The 23,676-nt window shown below is 43.5% G+C and overlaps 1 protein-coding gene across 5 annotated transcripts in view; it reads left to right on the forward strand.

Annotated features, from left to right (window-relative positions):
• The window catches only part of LOC122906046 (ABC-type organic anion transporter ABCA8-like), a 68,012-nt gene extending 54,697 nt beyond the window's left edge, over positions 1-13,315 (forward strand). For 4 of the 5 annotated variants that reach the window (XM_044247558.1, XM_044247556.1, XM_044247557.1 and 1 more), the window contains 13 exons: positions 15-83; positions 553-644; positions 2,530-2,650; positions 3,511-3,628; positions 4,525-4,616; positions 6,584-6,744; positions 7,385-7,460; positions 7,536-7,630; positions 8,570-8,689; positions 8,927-9,067; positions 10,417-10,496; positions 12,293-12,348; positions 12,480-13,315. In XM_044247558.1, coding sequence (XP_044103493.1) covers positions 15-83; positions 553-644; positions 2,530-2,650; positions 3,511-3,628; positions 4,525-4,616; positions 6,584-6,744; positions 7,385-7,460; positions 7,536-7,630; positions 8,570-8,689; positions 8,927-9,067; positions 10,417-10,496; positions 12,293-12,348; positions 12,480-12,578 — 1,320 coding nt within the window. In that variant the 3' untranslated portion in view covers positions 12,579-13,315. Of the gene's footprint in view, positions 1-14; positions 84-552; positions 645-2,529; positions 2,651-3,510; positions 3,629-4,524; positions 4,617-6,583; positions 6,745-7,384; positions 7,461-7,535; positions 7,631-8,569; positions 8,690-8,926; positions 9,068-10,416; positions 10,497-12,292; positions 12,349-12,479 lie in introns of those variants that run through there. The other variant, XM_044247559.1, reaches the window with a different exon arrangement.
• Positions 13,316-23,676: the final 10,361 nt, after the last annotated feature.

Here is a 23,676-nt window from a genome sequence, read left to right on the forward strand (position 1 = left end):
TTTTCCTTTTGCAGGTGGCCATATTTTATTTCTCGACTGAAGAAGAATTAGAAAGTATAGAGGCATTTCTGATAGTCTTAATTGTAAGACCACTCTTGTCTTTAACAGTATTTGTGTTTTTACTCTACTGAATCTTTTTAATTCCTGTACACACAGTGAAACATTTTTTATTAAGATAGATCAATGGATATTAAGATAGACCTATGGATAGACCATGGAGTTAAAGTATTTGTAAAATATGGAACAAATTTTTCTCAAAGATTGACTGACCAAGTAATATGCTTCTCAATTTTTGAAAACACTGTACCAGTTTTGGAGGAAGTGACATAAAGTAATGGCATTCTATAATTAAATTTGTTTCCATTGTTCTGTAAACAAGATTGAAAATGAATTTGATAGTTTCACAATTTGACAAATAGATCATTGGAAATCCGTAATGGCTTTTTCAACCGTGTCTTTTGAGAAGTCTGACTTCTCCTATTTTACTTCCGATGTGAAGAATTTTTCTCTGAGTGTTCCTGACCATGGATCTCTCTCTCTCTTTCTTCCCAGCCTTTCCTTCATTTTATCATCTTCCTTTTTATTCTTCGATGTCTGGAATGGAAGTTTGGAAAGAAATCAATGAAGAAGGATCCCTTCTTTCGGTTGGGAGAAATCAAATTTACTTCTTTTATTTCAATCATTAATACTTAAAATATTTTTCGTGCATGAGCTTAACCAATCAGTAAAGAACTGCCAAGTCCTGGGATAGACCGAGGTAGCCCCTTTGCACCAATACCAAAAACAGAGGTCTAAATATCTAAATCAAAGAAGATTTTAAGTACAGGGGGAAACAGACCCGAGACATTGAGTATTAAGGGCTTGGACACTATGTGCAGTAGAAGGGTGGGAAAAGCTACATGCCACTACTTCTATTAAATAGCAACCCATTTAAGCAGATTGGCAGTTGAAAGAATGTTGTCAATCCAGGAAGGAAGAACGAGTGACCAAAGGACCAAAGACAGCAATAATTGTGATCTTTGCCTGTGTAGTAAGAAGCCCAACTGGTGGGTCGCACACTGGTCCAGGTATTTATGGGACTTAAAAGCTGAGACTGTCTTTTTTGCACTGTGCGAGGATACGGCCATAAGCATCTTATTCCCTCTGGGTCGCTCATTGGTTTCATCTTTACCTATTAGAGACAGTTGAGTGGGCAACTTCCAAGATGACCTTTAACTATTTATCATTCATCTTTAACTAACAGTTAAAGATTTAACAGGCAGTTGAATGGGCAAGGCGAAATCTAAGATCAGTATGGGGGGAATGGGCAAGGCGAAATCTAAGATCAGTATGGGGGGTTAGGTTGAGGTGAGAGAGAATAGAATATGGGTCTGAAGGACCAGAGGAGGAGAAAGTGAATCTGACACATATTTCCAAGAAATGGCCAGGTTTCACAGAGACCAAGCATCTGATTTGTATTTTCTGAGACCATCCTGACTTCAAAAATTCTGACTCATTTTCCCCATGGGAAGGTAATCATACCAACACAGCAGTGGTGTTAAAGCTAAGGTTTCCAGAAAAATCACATCATTCAACTATGCTCTGAAAATCTTCTGTTAGATCGGAGAAAGATGACGATCATATGATCTCCCTGATATGAAGAAGTGGAGATGCAACGTGGGGGACTTGGGGAGGATAGGAAAAGAATAAATGAAACAAGATGGGATCAAGAGGGAGACAAACCAGAAGTGACTCTTAATCTCACAAAATGAGCTAAGGGTTGCCAGGGGGAGGTGGGTAGGGAGAGGGTGGTGGGGTTATGGACATTGGGGAAGGTATGTGCTATGGTGAGTACTGTGAAGTGTGTAAATCTGGTAATTCACAGACCTGTACCCCTGAGTCTAATAATATATTATATGTTTATTAAAAAATTCAAAAAATTATAATAGAAAAATGATACAAATTAAGTTTCTGGAAAGAAAAGGCAAAAAAAAATCCTCTGTTAGATAACAGATACTAAGTGCCCAGTGAACATGGAAAAAGAATGTTCCACAGATAAATAGGATAAAAGGTGTGTGTGAAGCAAGCAAAGGTCACTAAATATAGCGATGCCCTTGATAGGAACTAGGTCGGGAAGGGAGGAGGAGTCACCTCACTGAAAGGAGATTATAATCTTTTATTGATTACCCAACCTTCTCAAAGCATAAGATTTACAGAATGCAGTATCTTTTTTTTAAAGATTTTATTTATTTATTGAGAGAGAGAGAAAGAGTACAAGCAGGGGAAGGGGCAGAAGGAGAAGGAGAAGCAGACTCCTCACTGACTGGGATCCCAATGTGGGGCTCCACCCCAGGACCCTGGGATCATGACCTGAGCCGAAGGCAAATGTTTAACAGACTGAGCCACCCCCAAGAATGCAGTGTTCTTAATACAAGGATGCCCCCAAGAATGCAGTATGTCTAACACAGGTGCCCCAAGAAGGCAGTATTCTTTCTTAATACAAGGATGAAAATGTCTTATCAATGATTCATGAGTGGCTCTTGACTCTAGAATTTCTCCAAGAAGCCCCGATGTTTGTCAAAATCCAGAAGCTCCAGAAGGGGAAGATGAAGATGTTCAAATGGAAAGAATGAGAACGGCAGATGCCTTGAATTCCACAAACTTTGAGGAGGTAACACCTGTGAAGTCCTCATTATATCAAATAACACAAACGTTTGTCAGTGAACATAGTCGGTCTGAGAGTCTGATCCTCAAATAATTCTGAGTTCCTCCAGTCCATACAAGCACAGATCATGAGTTCCTTTTAGGAAGTCATCATCTTGTTTACATCAAAACAAACAGATTAAAGAAAGGCCTTGTCACCTCCGTTTGTCGTTCTTGGAATAAAAGCCAAGATGTGGAGTACCACTGAAGTTGCAAAAGCCAAGAAAGAACTTTATTTTCTTTTTCAAAGATTTTATTTATTTAGAGAAAGAGAGCACACAGGCAAGAGTTGTGGGGGGGCGGTGGGGGGAGGGGAGGCAGAGCAGAGGGAGAGGGAGAAGCAGACTCTCTGCTGAGCTGGGAGTCTGAGGCGGGGCTCGATCCCAGGATCCTGAGCTGAAGGCAGATGCTTCACCGACTGAGCCAGCCAGGCGCCCCAGAACTTGTGAATTTTAGAACGGGAACAAAGTGACACATAGCACTGTTCCTTGGAGAATGGCACTGTATGGGCTGCACAGCAAAGTGTAATTGGCAGCCAGTTGCCTTGTCCTTAGAGCAGGACTCAGTACCTCTCCAAGTCTCTTTCCTCCTGTTCTGTACCAAATACTGTGCTTCTGAGTGACTGCCTTGGTAGGAGGGGAAAATGACCATCTCTTCTCTCCAAGACTGAGGACCAGGACTGGAGAATGGTTAGGAAATGTGTCCCCTTGTGGAAGGTCTTCTGTGATGGCATGGCTTGTGCCATGAGGGGCCATGCCAGTGGGAAGACAGAGCTTCAAAGTTCATGGAGAGAATTAAAGTCTGATAGGATTTTCTCATCCCTTACAGAAACCGGTCATCATCGCCAGCTGCCTCCGCAAAGAGTATGCAGGGAAGAGGAAATCTTGCCTTTCCAAGAGGAAGAGGAAAATCGCCACAAGAAATGTCTCTTTCTGTGTTAGAAAAGGTTTGACCCCCGTGGCCCTTCCCCTGTTGGCTTGGGGCCCTCATGAGCTTTATGTCTTGATGAGAATCATTCATCACCTCCTAGTTTCACACACGGACCCAGCAGCACATGACCATCAGCAGCCCCCTTTACAGGTCCCATTTCTTTTATTTGTAAAAAATTTTTATTTATTTATTTATTTGACAGAGAGAGAGAATGGGCCCAAGCAGGATGAGCAGCAGGCAGAGGGAGAAGCAGGCTTCCCACCGAACAATGATCCCAAAGTGGAGCTTGACCCCAGGACCCTGGGATCATAACCTGAGCCAAAGGCAGATGCTTAACCGACTGAGCCACCCAGATGCCCCTACATGACCCATTTCTAAGTAAAATTAACCAGATTTTAATTTGGGGGCATGGATGGGGCAGAGTGACATTGACATGGAAACCGCAAGCACTCTATTAAAACAAACCACTGAAGCCATGATGTTTCTATTTCACGGGCATGACTGAATTCCTATTTTGTTCGATTCATAAGAGAATGAGCTGGGGTTATGCCAGCTCAGTTGGAAGGCTTAACCAGCAGCTGTGAGATGACCTCATTCTGTGTCATTATCCCACGGTGTTTAGGGTCACAGGAGACAGAGTCTGACACACTGGCTTCCAAGAGTGGCCTTACCCATTCCCATCAGTGTGACGTGCGTGGGCAGCTAACCTCGTCTCTGAGAGCTGTCCCTGGATATGTACGCAGGGGTTATGATAACAACCTCCCAGTCTTGACGAGTCAATGAGATACCATATTTCCATATATAAAGCACAGAGCACAACACCTGCCTCGTAGCAAGACCTCAGACGATGTTTTATTCTTAATTTTACTATTGAAGTCAATTCATATTCAGTGTAACCAATTTTTTTTTCAGGTGAGGTTTTAGGATTATTAGGGCACAATGGCGCTGGTAAAAGCACATCCATTAAGATGATAACTGCAGACACGAAACCAAGTGCTGGACAGGTGGGTGAGTTGTGTGGAGAATGTGCTAGCTTGGGGTGCTCAGAATAAACCTGTAAGATGGGAAAACTTTGTGAAAAGCAAATCTCATTTAATCATGAGATGACAGAAGTAGTTAAAGTCGCAGAATAACACATTCACAAAATGAACATATTCATACATGGAAAAATTAATCACTGGGAATAATTATTTATGCCTTCAAAGATGCCTAGAGAGAATGTCCGATATCTGATCAGAAATCAACATCAGACTCTATACAAGCTTTAGTTATCGTGCCTTAAAACGCACAGATTTGCACTTTTTTTTCTTGGCAAACTATCTGTTTCCATGTGTTAACAGTGAGTGCAGTATAACATATTACATCTTTGGTTTTGATTGTTTTTTTTTTAAATGGGAGTATAGTTGACCTATAGGATTTGTACTTTCAATGGGCATTGATTTCCCAGTAGGTAATGCTTTAATTTTAAATTAAAATTAATTTAATTAAAATTTTAAAAAATAAGTTAATTAAAATTTTTAAAGAAAACCTTTATTAAGCAATTGTATTCATTGTCACCAGGAAAAGAGCTCAGATTTAGTAAAGAGAGAAACAACATCAGGTATAGAGAACCTATTTCCCCCCCAAACTCTGTGGCAGAAAATAGACAACTTGAAGAGCTCCTTCAGAAAGGATGTCCAGGGATTCTGGAACTCAGAATATAAGGCAGAGGTCTGTGGAAACACACCAGGGGAGATGCAGTAGTGTTCAAGCCTGGAAGGGAAAATACCTCCAGGAATGTGATTGACAAATATCCCACCAAAGAGGGAGGGGAAAATAAATCTTCACAACCTCTCCGAAGCCAAGATGGGAGCACAGGACAGTGAACGGGGACACTCAGGGATGTTGGTGGCTCACTCAGACCTAACTGAGCTCAATGGAGACCACGCTCTAATTCAGTCACCATCTGCAACCCCTGGCTCATCCCAAGGGGCTGATTGTCACATCCCTTCCTCAATGCTGAGCCGGGCCTCCGGCTTTGCCTTGAGTCTAAGAACAGAAGGAGATTCTTTGCAACACAGGGCTTTGCTCTGCTCCAAATTCCTTTCATCTGGGCTTTTTCCATGGCAGGTGCCCTGTCGTTCTAGTGGTCCCTCAGCAGAAGGGCCCTTTCTGATCATCCTACCTAGTGATGTTAGTTAGTCCCCGCCCCCAGCATCCTGCTAGTCCCCGCCCCCAGCATCCTCTTAGTCCCCGCCCCCAGCATCCTGGCTACTTCCCTTACAGCATCACTTAGGAGCTGTCTGTATTCCAGCCGCTCATTTCCTACTTGTTTATTGTCCAGCTTGCTCAGCAGAATGAAAACTCACAAGGAACAAGGGTGCTGGCTAATCCATTCCCATTGCATCCAAAACAGCACATTTGTTACGTGCTCAGAAAACATGTACTCACTGAATGCGTTCAACAGTGAGGAATTATGTTCACAAATTCATAGACTTGTTTCCTGACTGTGATTTTTTTTTTTTTAAATGGATATAGGGATGCCTGGGTGGCTCAGTTGGTTAAGCAGCTGCCTTCGGCTCAGGTCATGATCCCAGCATCCTGGGATTGAGTCCCACATCGGGCTCCTTGCTCAGCAGGGAGCCTGCTTCTCCCTCTGCCTGCCATTCTCTCTGCCTGTGCTCGCTCTCTACCCCCCCCGACAAATAAATATTTTTTAAAAAAATGGATATAATCTGTTGACTGTGATAGCAAGACATATTTGCAAGATAGTTGATTTTTCAGCTTAGATTAGAGGGTGCACACACATTTGTTTTCATGTGTTTACTCTCTGACAACCTCTCTCCAGCAAGAATGATTATAGATTACTCAGCCCAATGAGGACTTAAAGAGTCTCTAGTTTTTCTGGGGTTGTAAAGAGAAAGAGGCCACTGAGAAGTGCAGGACAAACAAACCCAGAGGGCAGGCACTGAGAGTGAACTTTTCCGTGCAGGTGCTACTAAAAGGCAGCAATGGGGAGGCCTCCCCAGGCTTCCTGGGGTACTGTCCCCAGGAGAACATGCTGTGGCCCAATCTGACTGTGAAGGAGCACCTGGAGGTGTTTGCTGCCATCAAAGGACTGAGAAAAGTGGATGCAGCAGTCACCATCGAGAGGTGGGTGGGAGTCACACCTGTTCTCTACCTACAGGGGCAGGCGATGGTTGGAGGTGAGGAGCTTCACCGCTGGTCCAGGACAGGAGACTGAATTCTGACCCAGATCACACTGAGTAGATTCCCCGCTAGAAACTGGTTTCCCAGACTTCAGAGTGTTAATTTTCTTCTCATAGTAAATATAAAAATAGTAACCACTGGTGAAAGTTATCAAATATCCTAAAATTTAAGTATAAAGTATTTATCAAAGAACTATTTAGAAATCATGAAATGAGCTTTGAGTCTTTTAAAAGGAAAAGCTATCCATCTGGAGGGATCAGACCAGCCTGTTTAAGATTGCCTGGAATTGGGGCACCTGGGTGGCTCAGTCAGTTAAGCATCTGCCTTTCTCTGTGGTCACGATCTGGGATCCAGCCCCACATTGGGCTCCCTGCTCAGCGGGCAGTCTGCTCCTCCCTCTCCCTCTGTCCCATGCTCTCTCTCTCTCTCTCTCTCTCTCTCAAGTAAATAAATAAAACCTTTTTTTTTTTTTTAATTGCCTGGCATCTATTTTCCAAACTGCATTTCTGAGCTCATCTCTGTGCTGCGGGATCCGCCCTCCCGCCAGCTTCCTTGCTGTAAAGCTCCGCTGTGTTTCCTCCAGGTTGGCAGATGCGCTCAAGCTGCAGGACCAGCTGAAGCAGCCTGTGAAGGCTTTATCCGAGGGAATAAAGAGGAAGGTAAGGGGGGGGGGGGCTCAGCGTTACTCTGCGCACCCCAGGTCGGTGCCAGACTCAGTGTCCCTCTCCTTGCAGCTCTGCTTCGCGCTGAGCATCCTGGGAAACCCGTTGGTGGTGCTTCTGGACGAGCCCTCCACCGGCATGGACCCCGAGGGGCAGCAGCAAATTTGGTGAGGGGCTCTACTCAGTCATGCCTGGTCCCCACGCCTTGCAGGAAATGTGTGAACTGTTTTACTTGTGTAAAAATGGTCCCTTAAACTGTTTCCTTTTTTTTTTTTCAATTTATTTATTTTCAGAAAAACAGTATTCATTATTTTTTCACCACACCCAGTGCTCCATGCAAGCTGTGCCCTCTATAATACCCACCACCTGGTACCCCAACCTCCCACCCGCCCCCCCCCCCGCCACTTCAAACCCCTCAGATTGTTTTTCAGAGTCCATAGTCTCTCATGGTTCATCTCCCCTTCCAATTTACCCCAAAGCATATACCCTCCCCAATGTCCATAACCCTACCCCCCTTCTCCCAACCCCCCTCCCCCCAGCATGAAACAAGATGGGATAGGGAGGGAGACAAACCATAAGTGACCCTTAAACTGTTTCTTAATGGGGGAGTGGCAGGGAGACCACCTCTCAGGATCATTAATACTGTACATAGTACAATATGTGGCAGAACAAGCCCAAACCCTCTCCCTGGTAATATTTCACCATTGAACTAAAAGCAAGTATTGGCAGGACCGAGACACACTCACTGTCGGTAGGGCTATGTATTTTCTCCTACTGGGTTGTGACACCTCGGTGGTTGAATTCTGTCTCTCTGTTCCTTGGCATAGCCCTCTCCTTACCAATCTCTTGCTCAGCATTTCTCTCTCAACACAACCTCGTGAGAAACTCCGCGTTCTGTGACGGCTTCCCCAGTGCTTGTCTCCCCTTCACCGGCCCTCACCTGGCTCACCTTTCCTCATCCACCGGCCCGCTCTCAAAGGTCGTCCTTTGCTTGAGCTCCTTTTGCTTATTACTCACAATGCATGCCGGTTAAAAATTCTTTTCTCCACCCATTTGTGATTAATTAGAAGGCTTTCTTAATTGCAAATGGTCTTTTGACGATGTAGGCAGGCGATCCGGGCCACCGTTAAAGACACAGAGAGGGGCGCCCTCCTGACGACCCACTACATGGCAGAGGCTGAAGCTGTGTGTGACCGCGTGGCCATCATGGTTTCCGGGAAGCTGAGGTGGGTGACCATCCCCGCCTACACTTGCCTCCTCCCCCCTAACCCTCCCATCCCCCCAAGTTCCCCCACCCCACATGCACAGGTGCATGGCGGGAAGAGTTTGTGCCCAGTGCAGCTGTGTCTGTACTGGGTCTAACAGTGATGCCCCAGAGACAACCCTCACGGCAAGAGTCTCAAACACTGTGTGCCCCGTCTCTTTCCCCTCTCCGTGACAACCTCATCCTCCTCAACCTTCAGATGTATTGGTTCCATCCAACACCTGAAGAGTAAATTTGGCAAGAATTACCTGCTGGAGATGAAGGTGAAGACCCTGGAACAGAGGGAGAGCCTCCATCAGGAAATTCTGAGGGTTTTTCCCCGGGCTTCCCGGCAGGAAAGGTAAAGATGGATGCTGGGTTTGATCTGATGCTTAATGTCAACTTTTCCTTGTGGGTTTCATGCATTTGTCCTCAGTAGAGTGCACATTTAGCCCAAAAGGAAACCTAAAAGATATGGATACTGCAGAAACTAAATTAAAGAGGGGAGCTGATGGAAAATCAGGGGTAACATGTGTTGTGGTCCTACTAGCTGCCAGGTCCTACTAGCTGCCTGGTCTCATGCTATCTTGTTTAATCCTCACTGACTTTCCAAGGTAGATACTGTTTTAACAGTGAAAGATGAGATTTTTTCAAAAAAAGCATTATGGGAGTCTGGACCCTACAAGGACCTTAATAAATGGAATTGGCTCTTATCTTTAAGCATAGGAAACTGAGAAGTTAGATCACATGACAAAGCTAACCAGGAGCATCGGTAGGACAGAAAGCTAATTATTTTCTTTCAAATCTATTAACACATCCAATTTTATACACAGTCTGGTCATGGGGTAGTTCTCAGGAAAATCAAACAATAAAACTCAAAGATCAATTTTAGGATCATTTTTAACATCTAGAATTTACTGTAGAAGACATATGATGTAGGAGTTAGGGGAGAAAACTGAAAAGAGTAATAAGAAGTCATAACGATATGATGGGAAAATATATTTCTACTTGGAGTATAACTATCGAAGCCGTAGTATACCTTAGTGCACAGCCCACGACTGAACAGAAATAGGTCATAAAGGCACAGGGAGTAGCAGAACAGATGAGAATGATCACCCCATACATGGAGGAAATAGTATTTGATGAAATGAAATTGAAATCTTCCTGATTTTTCAAATGATAAAAGGACAACTGTTAATCTGGGAAACAAATTATTTTTAAAAACTTGTTGCTGAACATTATTTGGTGCTGAATTCCTGGCGATTTCCAGTCCTCATCGGAGACTCAACAATATCGTCCTAGATTAGGAAAGTAGGTGGAGTAGCATGGGACCTGTTTGGAGAGGTAAGATTCTCTGGAGAAAAGACTTAGACCACTACCTAGCTGAATAACTTTAAGAAACGACAGGGCTTCGGTCCCTGGTGGAAGATGAAGCTGGAGAAGCGAGTGTTCAGCTGAAAAGAGAAGGTAGCAGACAACTTTGGCAAGGGTCCATGTTTCATCTGCATCGCATCTGCCCTCTCCATCCCAGGAGCCAAGGACAGGAGCCTCTCCCATCCCTGGGATCTCCTTGTGAACCGCCTCACCCTGGGCATTGTGCCTGCCCCACACTGACTCCTCTTTACCAGGATAACGACCAGAGACAGGATGGCAGCCGACCTGTCCCTGCACGGGGTGGCATCAGCCTCAGCCCTGGTCCTTTCCCCATAGGTACTCCTCTGTGATGGTCTATAAACTGCCAGTGGAAGACGTACGACCTTTAGCACAAGCTTTCTTCACGTTAGAGAAGGGTAAGAGCCGTAAACTTGGAAATAAATCCCAGAAAGTGGATAATTCCAGATCATAGACTAAGCCATCAGCCTGCCAGAAATGGAATGTGAGCTCAGGTGTTCATTTTAAAGATTTTGTCTATTTATTTATTTTGAGAGAGAGAGAGAGAGAGAACGAGGGCTGGGCAGAGGGGCAGAGGGAGAGGGAGAGAATCTTAAGCAGACGCCCTCCAGAGCACAGAGCCAACATGGGGCTCCATCTCACGACCCTGAGATCCTGACCCGAGTTGAATTCAAGAGTCAGATCCTTAACTGACTGAGGCACCCAGGCACCTCTAAGGTGTTAATTTTAAAAGTTAAAAATCTCCAGTTGAATTTTAGGGGCACAAAAATCAATGTTGGGGTGTTGATGGGCAGAGGGGTAATGGGAATGATTTTACTTTTGCTTGGTGGGGGTTTTCTATATAGATATATGTATTATCTATATATTTTCTGTATTATCTATCTATATATATATGTATATATATATTTCCATATATCTATATGGAAACCCTAAGTCAAAATTAAGTCCTGTAAGCATTCAAAGAGGATACTTTCTTTGGGAACATTGATGCATGATGCGTATTTACAATTTAATTTTAGAGGGTCTTGAATATTACTTTATGGCTTTAGGCTGTGTATGAAGAAACTGGCCTCCCGTCTGGTCATTAAAACAATCTTCCTGTGTCTGTTGCATCTCACATCTGACCACACTGCGTCTGTCATCACGGCTTCCTGTTTGTCTTGCCACCTGAGCCCATTAACTCTGCCTCTCTGAACTGTGCTGGCCAGAACTCTTTCCCTGTATGTTCTTTTCATTGTCATGACTCAATGATCTTTCTCCTTGCTTGTCACCTTCCCTGGGGAAGAGATTCAAGTCTCCTGGTTCTAGAAGACTCTTTGTACTCCTGCCAACAGCATTCACGGTCCCAGTGACACCCTGTTGCCATTCTCTGGGGCAAGCACCCCAACTTTCTGGACCATGTGATCATGCCAACACTCCCTAGATTGGCACTGTGACCAGTCCTGACCTGGTACTGTTGGTGACATATCCAGGCTGTGGCCTCCTATCAGGGTTGTGACTACCCTTCCTGTCTATTCTGGTCAAGGAGAAAGGTTTTCAACTCAGTTAAAAGCAAGCGGTCACCATGGCAAGAGGGTCACAAAGGATATCTGCTCCCCAGGAAACCTCAGACATCTTTCTCCATAATCTTCTGGGGCTTCCCTTTGCAAAATGTCTCCCCCCCCATACCTGAATGTGCAGAAGAACTGGATCACATGTACGGGGAAGGAAATGTTTTAGCACTGTCTTCTCCTTAAATAGAAATCTCTAACGCAGGGGCGCCTGGGTGGCTCAGTGAGTTAAGCCTCTTCCTTTGACCCAGGTCATGATCCCAGGGTCCTGGAATCGAGCCCCGAGTCGGGCTCTCTGCTCAGTGGGGAGACTGCTTCCTCCCCTCTATCTGCCTGCCTCTCTGCCTACTTGTGACCTCTCTCTGTGTCGAATAAATAAAATCTTAAAAAAAGAAAAAAGAAAGAAGGAAAAAAGAACTCTCTGATACTGTGCTAAATGAGCATAGCATACGTACTTTCCTCCCCAAATCCACGTGAATGCATGGGTGTATTTCGAACTGCATTGCCATACTTAAAACAGGAACATTTTTACCTAAACTTTTTATTTAAGATATATTTAAAAATTGCTGTATGGTATGCTTACTTCTAAGTCCATCTGGGTATAAAAATAGATGAACTACTAATGTCTGTCTGTCCTTCTGCAGTTAAAAAGAGCTTCGACCTGGAGGAATACAGCCTCTCCCAGTCCACCCTGGAGCAGGTGGGTCGGTGTGAGTGATTCTGTTTCATCTGGGCACTATAAAGGGACACCGTGTGCATATGCCTTGCACTCACTCAGAGCGACAGAAGGCAGTGTGACCTCTCTCTCTCTTCATTTCTTGTCCTTCTCAGGTTTTCCTGGAGCTCTCGAAGGAGCAGGAGCTGGATGACTTTGATGAAGAACTTGACCCTTCAGTGAAGTGGAAGCTTCTCCCACAGGAAGACCCTTGAAGCTCCAAATAGCCTATGTTTCCATTCAAGCCTGTGGTTGTTTTTGAAGACATCTATTTTTACAGCATTAATGTCATATTTTCAGAATTATATTATGTTATAAACACTGACATGGTTCTTCTGTAGTGGACAGTAGGAGCAAGGGCTGGGCAATTGCAGCCATCATGTGGACAGAGGTACGTGACTTAGCCCACCTCCCAGTCACTGCATCTGTGTCTCTGCGGGCCTTCCTGATTCCACTTTTATGAAAACCTTAAAATACTTTTTTCTAACCTAGGCTCAGAAGTCCATACATTTATTCTTCTACAAGTTTGATGCTCAGTGAAGCTAATATTTTAGTAAGAACTTTAAAGGACCATGTCAAAAACATCATACTTTTTAATATAGATTTCCATGTATATTCTTATGGCTAAAAATATTAAGCCATCATTGACCATAATATCTAATATCAATATATTTGAAAACATATCTGCTGGTAACACTATCAATAATATAGACATAGTCTGATACTTGCCATTAGGAATTTATTGTACTTTTTAAATTTGTGTGAGTCAGTAAAGTCCCGCTTTCATTGTGTTTTAAAATCAAGGTTTTAGAGTTGCCTGTTTTTATTGACTGATCTTTTGTGGGTATTTTCTACTTGGTCTAAGAATATTGATCCGCATAGTAATGAGTCAAATGATGAATTTGGTGGGAAATATATGTGCAGTTTTGAAATACATTTTCCATTTCAAGTATTTTCACATGTCTTTTTCTACAAAGTGGCCTCCCTATTCACAAATTCATTGAAATGAAATTGAAAAAGTTCTGATATAACAGCTAGTTCACGGCTTTCATCAACATGTTGCCAAATGTAAAGAAAGAAAAAAACACCACAGATGATTAAGGAAGTTAAAGGTGGTGGCAAACCGACATTTCCTGGAACAGTGTTCCTTTTTGTGTTTCGTTTTTGTTTTTGTTTTCCAAAAAAATACGGGGTGTGATTACCAGACATAAAATGTAGACAAGATTTTCTGAGTGGTGGAGATGATTCCTTGAGCAGATTCCCTCCCACCCCAGTTCTGACTTTACCTGTCCTTTCCTCCCTTTGGAATCCCTGACCCTCTCAGACTCCAGTAATTTTTAGCAGTTCAGAAAATTCTGTTCTGGAAAGCTCACCTCCCATGCTCATTTCCCAAGGTCCCTTTGCTCATCTTGGGCTGGCGTGTGGTATGTGCCCACAGGCTGGTTTGTGCAAGCGAACCCTGACTGCCCCTTCAGTCGCTACCTTGAGAGGGTAGGGATCCCATTTTCCTTCTGGATTCCCATCAAGCAGAGTGTGCAAAAGAACATGCTGTTCATCGTTCAGTGAGGTCTGGGGTTCTGGAGGTGGCCAACCTGGAGGGGCTCCTTTGCAACGAAGACTATCCAGATGGCAGGCTTTGCTCTCCTGGGAACGCTGCCCATGCAAGAAGGGGAGAAGCTACAGGAGCGCAGCTGTGAAGCGGATTCTATGCTCCACAGCGTCGCTGCCAGTAGATCCCCCTGGCGGATCCTCTGTCCAGCTGCCGCTCCTGGATGCCCAGTGCGTAAGCTCCCACGGATAAACCCATATCTCCATCGAAGTCTTGGGTCATTTCTTCATTCTCTCTGGGCCATCACCCCCGCTTGGCTTAGAGTCTGTGTGGTTGGGGGATACAGCTAAGAACAAAAACATGAGCAAAACTCAGTTCAGCGACTGTTGCTGGGTGACACAGTGTTCAGAGTCTGGGGTCTACCATTTACTACCCGTGCACACCTAGTTTACTGTCCCCAGCATGGAGCTACTAGTACCCACCTCCAAGGGTTACTGTGACAACCCAAAGCGACAAACGCAGTAACAGCACCAGCTGCTGTCCAGCTGTAAACAGCATCAGTGACTCCAAGAAGCTCTCACCTGCCCTGATGACTCCCTCTCGCTCCTATAGGCCCTCAGTTCTCAAGGACACATCAGCATGGACCTGTTTCACCTCATTTCCGAAGGGCCAGCCCAAGTATCTGTAAATAACACCAAACAGACTTATTTTCAGGCATAAGCCATGTCTCCTTGACATCCTACACCTGGTTGAAAAATAAAGATATTGGTCCATTAGCAGGGGTGTTGTTTCTACCAAGTCAATCAATTTACTTTAATTGAATGTTTCCCTTGAATACTATTTTGTTGGCTCTCTACAAAGCCAAAAGAAAGGCAAAACAAACAAACAAGCTGTAGAAGACTTCACTTCACAACCCAAAGAAATCATACAAAGTAGCTCTGTTTTCTTCTTTGAAGTTATTATCTGAGAGGTCAGTGGGAGAGACTTCTTGAAAGATGGAGAGAAATTCCTGAAGGAATTTCGGGACTAAGCAGCTTTTCACTCAACCTGTGGATCCATCCAGCCTTGACGTTACAGACCACCAGCGCTGTGGACCAATGAAAGGGACAATCTTGTCAAACCAGAACTTAAGATTTGTACTTTCTCCTCTTCATGTGGCTTCGTGTGGGGCCAACATCTGGGGTTGTCTTCACCTGACACACCTGCAGAGGACATCTGCTGTTTCACATGCCACTCAGAGCATGGTGAAGCATGAAATGATGGTGATCCTGTGGCAGATGTTGACACCTCTGTGGCTGGTGGGGAAACCAGAAACTATAAGCACAGACTAGCTCTGTGGGTTTTACCCCCAACCTGGAACAGCCCATTATATGTGCAGACCATGGAAGACAAGGAGCAAGAAACAAATCATTCTGCTTCTTATGGTCCATCTTATTCTACCCATCCCTTTCCTTCTCATCTCACTGGTAGCCTATAACATCCTTCTGACTTCCTTTGATTTTTTTTTATTTGTTCGTTTTGTCTTTCCTTTGGTTGTGTAGAGATCCAGCAAAATACTATTCAAGGGAAACATTCAATTAAAGTGAATTCATTGGCTTGGTAGAAACAATACTCCAGCTAATGGACCAATATCTTCAGTTTTCAACCAAATGTTGAAGACATGGCTTATGTCCCCCTGTCCCCAACTTTGTCTTATTCCGATTTCCGTGTTTGATTCCTTTCCAGCCCACTTGTTGGTTTCCCCTCCTTTTATCCAGATCTACACCATTTTCAGAGCCTTTCATAAAATGTTGAAGTAAAACTGTGGGGAAGAGTTTTTCCCACAATTGAAAAAAAAAAATGCACTGTCTTCCAAGATCCCAGAGAGGTCAAGTATTACATTATGTTGAATAACAAATGCTGAAGACATCAGGAAAATTATGCAATGACTTTAAGATGGTGGGAACCAAGTGTCTCAGGAGATACCCTTTGTCTGCTTCATCCAAGAAGAACATGCACAGCTGTGTAAGACTTGAAGGGCTAATTAAGTACCAATAATGTCACATAGAGGAAATGCAACATTTTGAAGGGGGGAGGCTTAGTACTCTATACTCTATAAATTCCAAAATGGCCTTATGATCTTCTGGTGATTTAAAACTCGTGTTTTCTTCCTGCTCCTCATGTCCAAGAAAAAGAAAAATTCACCACGTCTAAATTAAGTAGAGATTCTAGAGTTGAGGTCTTAACCCCTGGAAGCCTGAGTGATCTAAGTCTCACTTTGGGGATTGAGAGGTAGCTTGTAGTCAGGTTCTAGAGAGGCGGATGCTGCTCTGCTTCCACCAGTCAGAGCACTCATGAGGACAGACCATGAAAAATACCAAGAATTCTTATTATCCTGGTGAGTTGAAATCTGACTCCCCGGACTGGTTGGGGTTGCCCTGAAATGAAGGAGAGGAGAAATTTCCAGCCTCTACAATACTGGAAAGTGCCCTGGAAGGAGGGTGGAATAGATGTTGGAGTTTAATGTATCAAATGCAAAGAGACTCTCCAAGAAAGCAGGACAAATAGTGAGCGAGAGTAACTGGGAGCTACTTTAGATTGGGTGGTCAGGGTGATAGTTTAGAAGAGGAGGCATTTGAGCTGAGGCCTTAAGGACAGTCAGGAGCCAAGCATGGGAATGTCTGAGGGAAGGAAGTTTTGGCAGAGGGAAAAGTAGATGCAAAGGTCCTGAGGTAGGAACAACTGCTAAGAATTCATGTCCCTTCAAAAGTCCTTCTAGCTGGACTAAGAATCAACTTGACATGAGAGAGAGTCACAGAAGAAAATCAAATTTAATAGGCATACATATAGGGAATCCACAGAGACATGGAAATTCCAAAGACAGGCAAAATGAGGTCTTTACATCCTTCTGAACTAAGAAGAAAGGGGAACGGATCTGGGATTTCAAAGGACAAGAACACACTTCACAGGGTGGTAAGAAGAGCAGATGTTTCACAATTAAATGTTTGGCCCACCAGGCAGATGGGTCACTAAGATGAAAGTTATTTCTGTTTATAACCCTTATTCTAGCAAAGATGCCCACTGCCCATTTAGATTCTTCTGCATGGTTAAGGGAAGACAAAAGTTTCTCTTGTGCCCACAGCATTTCAAGTGCCTTCAGCTCCAAATAATACACAGGCCGAAGGGGCCCATTCGGGGAAGGGGGTAAGCCTCTCCCAAGCCCGCTCACAATCTTAATGTGTTTAAGGAACAGAAAGACTCCATGTTTCTGGAGTCTCAGAGTGGTGGACAGAGGTCACATCTTATGAGGGTCTGTAAGCCTGAACAGAGAGATTGGATTTTATTTTAGTGCAGTGGTGGATTTAAAAAAAAAAAAAAAAAAAAACAAGAGGGGGAGAGAGAGAGAGCAAGAGATACCCAGGAAGACTGAGTAACTCCCGAAATGGTCGAAGCCAACACCCCAAGTGCCAGCTGAAAACAGAGACAGGGAGATTGCCCTTGAAAATGTAAATTTCCCTTCCAAAAGGGTAACTTCTACTTGGTTTTCAGAGCTTCTCCTATGTCTGCTGTTTCTTAAAAATAAGCAGTTCAAAATAATCCCTCTGCCAAAGAAGCATGTTGTGGAATGGTTTATTTTCCTCCCCAACAAAAGGAAAGGGCCATGTTTCATTTGTCTTTGTATCCCCCAATCCCAGTACATACTACACACTCCAGAAATGTCAAGTGAGTACCCTGAGAAGTGGAGAATATCTGAAAGATTAAGGGGGAAATTATCTGAGACAGATTGTTCTTACTTCAACATAAGGTATGTGGCTGAAAATAACATGAACATTGCTGGACCAAAGGACAATGGGCATTTGAGCAACAGTGACTGATTACAATCTGTGAGCTTCTGAGACCCCACCCCCTGCCAATAACACTTGAAAATTCAATTGAAATAGAAAAAAATTACCAATGAAAACCACAAAACTAATGGCTAGGAATATAGATCAAAGTTGAGAAAGGTGGTTTGCTTCTTTCAAGATGAAAAATAACATGACATGTAATCTACTGTCCTAGAGGTCTTCTCATTCATTTCTTTAATAACTAGGTACTTAGGAACTCCTTCTGTGTCAAACACCAACACACTCACAGGAATGGCAAAATAAGTCAAACACTATCAGGAAGCGGAGGGAAGAGGACTTGTGTTAATTAATCATCTCTATACAGAGACATTCAGACGACAATCTTAAAAGGATAATTATTATCACTTCACAGTAAGAAAACTGATTGCCAGTTGGAGTAACTCACCTATAATCCCATACTTGGCAGAGCTGGAATCTGAACCCAAGTTTGTCTGGTTCCAAAGCCCCCATAATGATTCCAATATACCCAGAATGAAAATAGAATATGATAAATGCCTGGAAAATATAATTACCTAAAACCACAGTGGGAGCAGAGGAGTATAATTGCCTCTTGGCTCTTGCTGGCAGCTGGAGAGCATAAAGGTTTAGCAGAAAAAACTTCAAGGTGTCCTTGAAGTGAGGTCCTACGGGATGAAGGAGGTATATGGCAAGTCATCAAGGTGGAGAAAGAAAAAGCAAGTGGAGTGGTAGGGAGTCATGAAACTGAATAACCTAGTGCCCATTCCAACCTGGACAAGACCAAAACCAATAAACTATGAGATCATTATTTTGCTGCCTAGAGAATTGCAGGAAGAGGATTGGGAAGGGGAGACCAAAAAAGTTCCCAGGGCTTATTTTTCCAGACCTGAGCCTGGGACTCAATATTATTTGCCCATTTTTTTGGTATAATGGCCATGGCCATGGTGTGTGGCCATTCCATAAACCACAGCAGCTGGTCATTTAGCTGCAGCTGTCTAAGCAGTGATACATTGAGTTTGTGCTTGTTGGACACTCTGTGGGTCCCTTCATAAATGGCCATTTCCTTTGTTTTCTCCGAAGAGGGATTTTAAAGAGCAGAGAGGCTTACAAAACAGAAGCAGGGAGATGGTTATTTCTATGTGAACACAGATTTCAGATCCTCTATGCTGTAAATCTGTTATTCAAAAAAATGGGATGTCATGAAGAACCTGTGTTCTGTGCTTCAGAATGGTAAAGAGCCTGGCTCCTTCAAGAAGTTCCAGTAGGACAGAAAGAAGACATTGGTAAAGAACACAGAGAAGGAGGAAAATGAGTTGTGGGATCAGAAGGATGTGCCAAGGGACCCCAGACTAGAGAGGGAGGGAGCTGATCTGCCATTTTGTGCACTAAGGAAGACTTTGCATACAGTAGTTCTGGAAGGACGAATGTTTTCAAGGTTTGAATACAAGGAACCAGGGAAGGTCTGTGAAGCTATGAAGCTGTTAAGACTAATGAGAATGAGTAATTGGTGCACATACCCCAATTCAAGATAAAACCATGTTAGCATTGTTTCTGCACTCAAAACCACCATGCAACTTGCCTCTGATGGTCAAGACCCAACTGTATGCTCTACACTTCTCTAAACTCTCTAAACTTCTGGGCAAGACTTTTGTAAGGGCTTGGTGGAATACTGCTTCCCCAGATTTCAGTTGCAATAACAGGCAACTGTAGAGTTAGTGGTGATGTCACAGGCCCCTTGAGCAAATGGAGATCCAAGCTGTCTGCCCTTCCCAGTGGGTCCATGTTGCATTTAGGTCTTTGAAGCTACCAAGCCAAGTACCTCAATTCTTTTCTCAGAGCCTCTAATGCCATTTGTGAACTACCACCGAAGTTGAGAAGTGTTCTAACAGGATATTAGAACTCTACCTCCTCCATTAGGGCTCAAGGAGATTGAACTGATGGGTTGAGGGGTCCTCAAATTAGGCAAGATGATTATGGTTTCTTTGTTTTGCATTTCACATAACAGTAATAACCCAGTGAGAGTGAACTTGGGAAGTAAAGGGAACTTGTTTTTAAAAGACTCAGAAACATAGATGGAGGGGCTTACTTGTTTCTGGTCAGTGATTTATGCTCTTGAGATGTTTGTAAGTATTAGATGCAGAAAGCACAGACGGTAGTTGTCCATATAGTGACTGTACCTCTTAAATGTATAAGAATTTTAGAAGAAAATGATCTCGTTTATTTTTACTTATTATTCATACCATGTCACACTGATTGAAAGAATTGAGATAGCTTGCACTGAACAAAATACAATCCAACTATTAGGAGAAGGGTAACAGAACAGAAGAACTAAAAGAACAATCAAGAAAACACACAGGAGGAAGAAGAAAATGGGTGGATAAAAATCTAGGCACATGTAGAATGATACGCCATGTCTGCAGATGGGCTTAAGAGGGAATGGAATAATTTTTCACCATTAAAAATGGCAGCAGCTGTATCTCAAAGGAATTCATCTAATCTGGCCAGCCAAGTTTCACAATAAATGAAATACTTGGAAATACTGCAGCTGCACAAGACCTCTGGGGGAATGAGCCATCCATCTCAGCCTGGAACATTCCACAAATCAAAAGGGAAATAAGCTGCCTTTGTAGGTAGGTAAGAAAATACGTCCATAATGGTGACATTCTATTAAGAAAAACTTTGTTTTTTCCTGCAAAAAGCATAAACACTGGTTGGTATATGAGAACTTGACATCATGTGGAAATTCATTTGTCTGGTTTCATAAGCCAAGTAAAAGCATCATAGAGCAGATCATTTTCCTTTATAGAAAACATGCAGAAAACTGAACAAAATTGTTGGAAACAACCATTTGCAGGTACCATTGGAAATGATTGATGGAAGGTAACAAACTGTGATGCTTTCTTTCCCTCCTGAAAAAAGTGCCCCGGACCTGGCAGGACAGTGGTACCTGCGTGGCATTCTTACCTGAACATCTCCAGGTGAGACACATTGTCATCCTTCCTGCATACACTCGGGCAGCAGAGCCTTCAGCATTGCCCTTGAATGGAGGGGGCCCGGAGCTCAGCTTGGAGCTGGCCACAAGGACCCACCATTCTACTGCTGGAAGAAGGGAGCTGGACTCTGGGAAGCTAGAATTGTAACAGAGAGATTTTTTTTTTTAAGATTTTTATTTATTTATTTGGCAGAGAGAGATCACAAGTAGACAGAGAGGCAGGCAGAGAGAGAGAGAGGGAAGCAGGCTCCCTGCTGAGCAGAGAGCCCAATGCGGGACTTGATCCCAGGACCCCGAGATCATGACCTGAGCCGAAGGCAGCGGCTTAACCCACTGAGCCACCCAGGCGCCACATAACAGAGAGATTCTTGAAGTCAGCAAGCCACAGGAAGGGGAGAAGATAAACTCACCACGTGTGGGTGACTGTCCGCACACCCATGAGGGCCAGGGTAGCCTGGCGGACACGTGAATCTGATGGAAGTGGGGAGCTTCCTAGGACTTTGAATGCAACCCTTAACTCACACACAACTCTGGCAGCAGAAGGAGGACACCTCACAGGCTCCAGATGCCCTGGAGCAGAATTTCTGCTCAAATCGTTCGTTGTCTGACCTTCAAAGTGCACAGATGCTAGGTAGAGCCCTAAAAAGCCAACAGCGGTCTACCTGCATGCTTTCCCCATCCTGGGACCCGCTGCTACCTCTTTTCTCACACAATTCTGGTTTTCAGGTGGCTTTGGAGCAACTGGGGGAAAAGGGATATGATCCTTCCTTACAAATCATGACTACCTAGCCAGCAGGGGCTGTGGATAAGGTAGAGACAGGTGTGCACTGTATGAAATATACACAATAGACCTGCAGAGCAAGACAGAAAGGACTTTGTGAGAGTGTGTGTGATGTGGAAACGGACTCCTTGGGAAGGAAAAGGCATAGGAGTGTCTACACCTGAGGATTTCCTGGGTGGAGTCAGGCTCCAGCATGAGTCAGCAGACGTGCACCACTCTGCCTTCTTGAATGCCTTTTAGCCTAAAAGGCACTAAAAGAGTGAAGTTCATAGAAAAAAAAGTCGTGAATTAAGGTAATGAATTCCATGGACACCCTGTCATCTTTCTGCAGAGAAGCTAACTAATCTTTACAATGACTCATGGATAAGGACATTCCTAGTTTTGTGCCACCCGCAGAAACTCAAGAAGGGTCCCACTCACAAGCCAAAGCTTTAGTCAAGGAATTGTTCTGTAGATTACCTAACACTCTTGGTTGAAATAATAGAAATCAAATCTGGCAGCTGTAAAAGATACAGGGATACTTGTAAAGATACTGGGAGCTCACAGAAATTCTAGAAAAGCTAAACACTTTGTCTTGGAAAATGGTCAGGAACCAGAGATTAGGCAAGAGGGAAATCACAGCTAATGTCACTCCTCAGGAGCCATCTGATTTGAGGTCACACTACCAGTACCATCAATGCAAAACTCTTGACATCAGCTGCAATGGCCACAGCTACTGGATTCTCGAGGTCACTGCTGCTGGACTCCCCACATGGCCGCCACAGAAGACTCTACTACCCTTACTTCTTTACCTCATTTCCTCTGGGTTCAAAGACTCTAGCTGGAGCATTTTGCTGGACGGATTGAGAAGGAAGATGGGTCCACTTGGCATCCATGGTGGGCAGCCAAACCCTGCCTTCCACCAAGGCTTAAATTTCATCTGTTTTTCTCAGTGTAATGTGCAAAAGAAGAGATCACTAAATTTAAGAAGGTGTGCATGAGGATGAGAAAAATGGCTGGCTTTGAGCAAGCAATGCTTCAGGGAATGGAAAAGGCAGACTTATCATGGAAGGAGCATGTGCCTCGTAAAAGACAAAGCTTCACAGAAGAGGACTTCTAGAAGATCCGCAACTGTGAAAGTAGGAGAGGATAAAGATCCCTCGACACACAGAAAAAAATCAGATTTATTACAGGACGTTCCTGTTCTGTTTTTTTCTCTTGGGGTCTGTTGTTTCTTGCTACTCCGGCATCTTCACACTCTTCTGGATCCGTATCAAGTATTAGCTATCTTCAGTTTAAAGACTTTAAATATTTGGACTTCCTAGGAGATTTTCTTCCATACCTAAATAAAATATCCTGAACCCCCCAAAATTCACTAAACAGAGGCTCTTCATCTCAGAAAACTTTCTCGTTTAGTGCTTTTAGGTATGTTTTTTGTATGGTGGAGAAAAGAATGACAAAATGGTGTGATGGTTGATTCCTTAGATTAATTAATAAATCCCTAAGTGAATGAGTGATAATTCCCTACATGAATCAGACTTCTGTGAAGACCTGCTTCTATCTACCTTGTTGTGCTTGTAAACCACAATGTTGATGGCTTTTGAAGCCTCCTCAGGATTTCAAATAGCTTCCTGCATGTTGAGAAGGTGGATGGCCACTTTTTTCGAATTCTGATTTACTCTTTAATGACACAGTGATGACACTGTTGAGACCTTCCAGAATCACTAAAAATTTTATTGGATTCCAACTTCCTATTTAAATTATACTCTGGGGCCTTCCCCACCCTCCTTCTCTCCTGAAATCCAAATTTGCAATGTCTGTACATTTCGAGCCAAACATTGAGATCTTCCTTCAACAAGGGATATTCTACAATTTGGATAGTTTGCCAAATGAGAGCTATTCGAGGTTAAGAGGGAAATCCAACATTTCACAAACTTTAGGTTATATAAAATCAATAAAAGAAAATCTCTGCAATACTGTTTTTGCTTTAAACTAACCGAGAAACTGTCACTGGGTCATTAAAAATGGGGTCGACTGATTCTGTGCCTTTTACAATCAGAAAAAGAGGCTCAGATCTGAACCTTTGTATCGTTGATAAATGCTGGAAGGAAAACAAACCACGGGGCTCTTACATAACATAGCTTTTAAAAAAAATCAATTAAAACCAAGT

The sequence above is a fragment of the Neovison vison genome, chromosome 5 (genome assembly GCF_020171115.1).
Source record: "Neovison vison isolate M4711 chromosome 5, ASM_NN_V1, whole genome shotgun sequence".
Classification (NCBI taxonomy): Eukaryota; Metazoa; Chordata; class Mammalia; order Carnivora; family Mustelidae; genus Neogale; species Neogale vison.